The sequence below is a fragment of the Limulus polyphemus genome, unplaced genomic scaffold, assembly GCF_000517525.1.
Source record: "Limulus polyphemus unplaced genomic scaffold, Limulus_polyphemus-2.1.2 Scaffold5374, whole genome shotgun sequence".
Taxonomy (NCBI): domain Eukaryota; kingdom Metazoa; phylum Arthropoda; class Merostomata; order Xiphosura; family Limulidae; genus Limulus; species Limulus polyphemus.
This window is the reverse complement of record NW_013670984.1, coordinates 51,656-56,205: the sequence shown is the minus strand read 5'-3', so window position 1 is coordinate 56,205 and position 4,550 is coordinate 51,656. Positions and strand designations below refer to the sequence as shown.

The 4,550-nt window shown below is 32.0% G+C and overlaps 1 protein-coding gene across 1 annotated transcript in view; it reads left to right on the top strand.

Moving 5' to 3' along the window:
- Positions 1-4,550, top strand: part of LOC106472485 (alkyldihydroxyacetonephosphate synthase, peroxisomal-like) — a 43,716-nt gene that overhangs the window by 4,372 nt on the left and 34,794 nt on the right. The window contains exons 2-3 of the mRNA XM_013933139.2: positions 506-598; positions 3,354-3,444. Of these exons, the coding sequence (XP_013788593.1) occupies positions 506-598; positions 3,354-3,444 (184 nt within the window). The remainder of the gene's footprint in view (positions 1-505; positions 599-3,353; positions 3,445-4,550) is intronic.

Sequence of the window (4,550 nt, the reverse complement as noted above, 5' to 3'; positions counted from 1 at the left end):
GATGCACCTTTATACAATAAACAACGATTGTTTACTTACTCTGGGCTGATTTTATGCACCTTTATACAATAAACAATGATTGTTTACTTACTCTGGGCTGATTTTATGCACCCTTATACAATAAACAACAATTGTTTACTTACTCTGGGCTGATTTTATGCACCTTTATACAATAAACAATGATTGTTTACTTACTCTGGGCTGATTTTATGCACCCTTATACAATAAACAATGATTGTTTACTTACTCTGGGCTGATTTTATGCACCCTTATACAAATAAACAATGATTGTTTACTTACTCTGGGCTGATTTTATGCACCCTTATACAAATAAACAATGATTGTTTACTTACTCTGGGCTGATTTTATGCACCCTTATACAATAAACAATGATTGTTTACTTACTCTGGGCTGATTTTATGCACCCTTATACAATAAACAACAATTGTTTACTTACTCTGGGCTGATTTTATGGAATAAGTTAGTTTTTACTTCTTATTTCCAGACACACTGTTCTCAAGTGGAACGGCTGGGGCTACAAAGACTCGAAGTTTTACGTGGATGATAAAACCAGAAAAATTTGTTTTGTTGGAGATAGGTAAGAATCCCATGAATCATTACTTTATAAGTCCAAATATTATTGACTTTGTATTTCTAGAGTGTTGGGACTAACGAATTTGTAAATTAAAATATCTCTTCTATAAAAAAATATTGTTCTGGAATGAAAAATAAGTGGCCACTAATTAGTATAGATATTTAATATTATTTTGTACAGATCTCAGGTGTGTAATGTTTGTGAAAGTATTTTTATTTACTGAAAACTTAAAACTTGTGATTTGATAAAGAGGGTAATGTACAGTCGTTTTGGCCAAAATGTTTAAGATTTTAACTGTAAAATAAACTATTTGAAATAAAGGTTTAGGATAAACATAGACATAAATTAAAACAATAAATTATTGGTCTGGCAAACATATTTCTTTTTTTTACATATAATGGCATGGTTATTGGTTTATATTATGTTTTTCAGGTATTGTAACTTTTAGCATTTCATTAAATATTGGCTGTTCTTGTTGCAAAGGGCAAAAGAAACATGACAATAAAAAAGATATCATTCTGGAGCCGTTTGAGAGAATGAGGGAAATACTGGCCATAAACACTATTTCTAGGAACAAAATAAGTTTAATTTTTAATGTAAGTGGATTGAGGTGTACTGAACTTTCCATTCACTGTATTGTTTTTATGTTTGTATCTATTGAAACACATACAGAAATTCGTTCGTATACAATACAAATACCTTTGTAGCATAAAATAGACTTAGGCTGATAAAAGTTTGTGTATTGACAGAATGCTCCATTATTACTGGACTTTCCACTTCTTAAGAATTTGAATTTCAATTCTGTTTAAAAAGTTTATGTTGTGTAATTGTTAGGGTTAGGATGATTTACGATAACTCGGTAATATAGTATTGAACACTAGTCACAATAATAAAATTGCATTGTAAAAAGTATCGTGGCTTATTCTGAAATAACAATATTATATTAATTTCAGCATTTTTTTTTTGTCATAAATAAATAAATGATAACCCATTTTCTTTTAAATTTCATGAAAAAAAAAGTATATATCAAATCTGGGAATGTTGGAGGTTGTGCCATTTGAAGGAAGGCAAGAGGCAGTTGTCCACTTTTGTTTCATACAACTATTTGATCTTAGGAGCACTACATGTATCTAAAATGTATAGTTTGTAAACTTTTTTTTTTATTTTACCAGTCTGCTCTTACAAGTCCAATAAAGTCCTTTGCTTCACAGTAAATTTGTGAGCATGAACCTGCCTCAACGGACTGTTAAATGTGGAAGAATTAATGATTTGGATGTGATTTTTTTCCATCGTCTATGCAGCAAGTAAAAACTGCTTAGCAACTCTTGTAAGCTGTATGTGTGATGATTTGGATTGCTTAGCAACTCTTGTAAGCTGTGTGTGTGTTATGATTTGGACTGCTTAGCAACTCTTGTCCAATTCTGTCCCACATAATGGATGATATTCTTACTGTCCAACCTACAGATAGAACATTTGCAAGAGACCTGAAAGGGGTAATCAGAAATGACCTGCAATTAAAAGAGATGAATCATATTCTTGGATCCAAGGTTCAAGACTGCATACTAACAACCACAGGCCTACTGTTGCCCACTTGGTCAAGAAATGTACAGTATAATCAGAAGAAGCAGGGAGGTTTCTGGGGAAGAGGCTTGGATCCTTGTAAAAAAAGTAAACCCAAGTGGTCTGAATGATTTACTGCAACAGGTAATGAAAAGGAAGAGGCTTGGATCCATGTAAAAAAAGTAAACCCAAGTGGTCTGAATGATTTACTGCAACAGGTAATGAAAAGGAAGAGGCTTGGATCCATGTAAAAAAAAGTAACCCAAGTGGTCTGAATGATTTACTGCAACAGGTAATGAAAAGGAGGAGGTTTGGATCCATGTAAAAAAAAGTAAACCCAAATGGTCTGAATGATTTACTGCAACAGGTAATGAAAAGTTATGATTTTTATGATTACATGAACTGGCTTTATTCTGTGTTGGTGTGTTTTACTGGACAGTTATTTGTAATATTTTCAGGAAAGATAGTAATATTAATATGATGTAGCTTTTTATTAAAAACACCTAGATTAATACGCTAAGATTAGTATTTAAAGAATGCAGTTCACAAGACAAAAATAATCTCAATATGAAAATGAATAACATCCTACAACTTAAACTTGTTTTTAGATCGTAAGGAGGAATTCACCTTAGTCTTCAAAATGGCAAGAGGCCTTCCTCCAGTAGAATGGTGGAGAAAAAGAAGCACAATGTTCATTGGCTTAGAATTATCTCCCGTTAATCAAATGATAACAGTTAGTAGCAGTGGCCTGGTGGTCAATAATATTCAGGGTTTAACCAGAGACTGTGAATGTTTAATGCCATAACTTTACCTTAAATAATGCAGAATTAACCATTTGAAGTCAGCTTACTCTTTTTTTTTTTAGGATGAAAATCAGGAGACTGGGTTTCTCTGTAACTAGCGTAGAAAATCCCCTAGTGTGTCTAATATGACAAACTAAACGTTTTGTTGTGAAAGAAGCACAATTTAATTGCCAGGCTCAATGGGTTTTTTTTTTTTTCTGTTTACGGGGAAAATAATTCTAATAAATATTTTAAGTTTCATGAAAAAAACAACAATTTCTATTAACTATAGTATCCCAGTCACCAACTTTTGCAATAATCACAATATTTTGTCATATAATTATGTTTTTCAGAGATTTTTCACTATCATATAATCCCCGGTATCTGTTTTATATTTCTGTTTGGTAAATTGGTAGGTATCCTATAGGAAATCAAGTGCTTCCACTGTTTAAGTCATGGGTGGAGACGACACTTGGGGTTGACTTGGATGTCCGACATCATTCACAGGTCAGCACAGAAGCCCCTTTTAACCAAGATTCTTTCTTTAAAGCTCATTTTAGGTGTACAGTTGTAATTATTTGGTATTTCGTATTAAATTGAGCCAGAAGATTAATGTTTACCCTTTTATTTTGTTTATTGTACTGTTGTATGGTCTGGTTATGTTGTTACAGTGTTTCTTCTGTTAATTCAGCAGTTGTACATTATTTAATGGAGAGTCTGATTTAAAAAAATAAATATATATATATATGTTGATAACCCTTCAGTAGCACTAACATCTTTCTGGTTGAATGAAATTAAAATGTAAACAAAAGTCTTTTGTTATCAGAATAATCTAGCCCAGCATTTCCCAAACTTTTGTCATCCTTCAATAAATATGGTTTCTTGCATGGACCCCTCTTTTTTTTCTCGTCTTTTTGAAAAATTAATGAAAGAGTGAGCTAAGTGAAGAGATATAACACACGTGAAAATGTTACATGTGTGGTACTTATTATTATCATTATTAAAAATTATTAAATGTTTAATTTTGCATTATTGGGCTATTGACTCTACCCTAATTGCTTGCCCCACAAGGGATGGCACCCCATATTTTGGAAAATGCTGATCTAGCCTTCTTTCTGAGATGAACGTGATATTCTTGTAAATATTTTATTGTTTCTCTTAAGGAAATGTTTATTCTATAAGGGTATTATCAATACTTTATTTAGCCGTTACTTTCTCTGTTACAAACAATATACTGTAAAAACCTGATGGTAGGGAAAAGAAATCTGATCTGACTGGACTTAAACCAAATACCTCTCACATACACTACTTCCAATATCAATACTGTACCAAGTTACTAGGACTTTACGCAAAAAAACTGGTAAATATTCATACAGATCATTACTTTAAAGTACCCAGCCTTCAAAGCAACATGTTAAAACTGGAACAAGATTGCACAACATCTGAATCACTGCCCTAATGTTTTACAGCTACACTATCTTAGGTCAGTTTTTTCAGAAAACTTTCTATTCTAGGATACTATAAAATATTATTAAAACTTCATTGAAGTTTATTGTAAAAGATGAATATTTCCTGCACTGTATGTCTATCTTGAAGTTTATTGTAAAAGATGA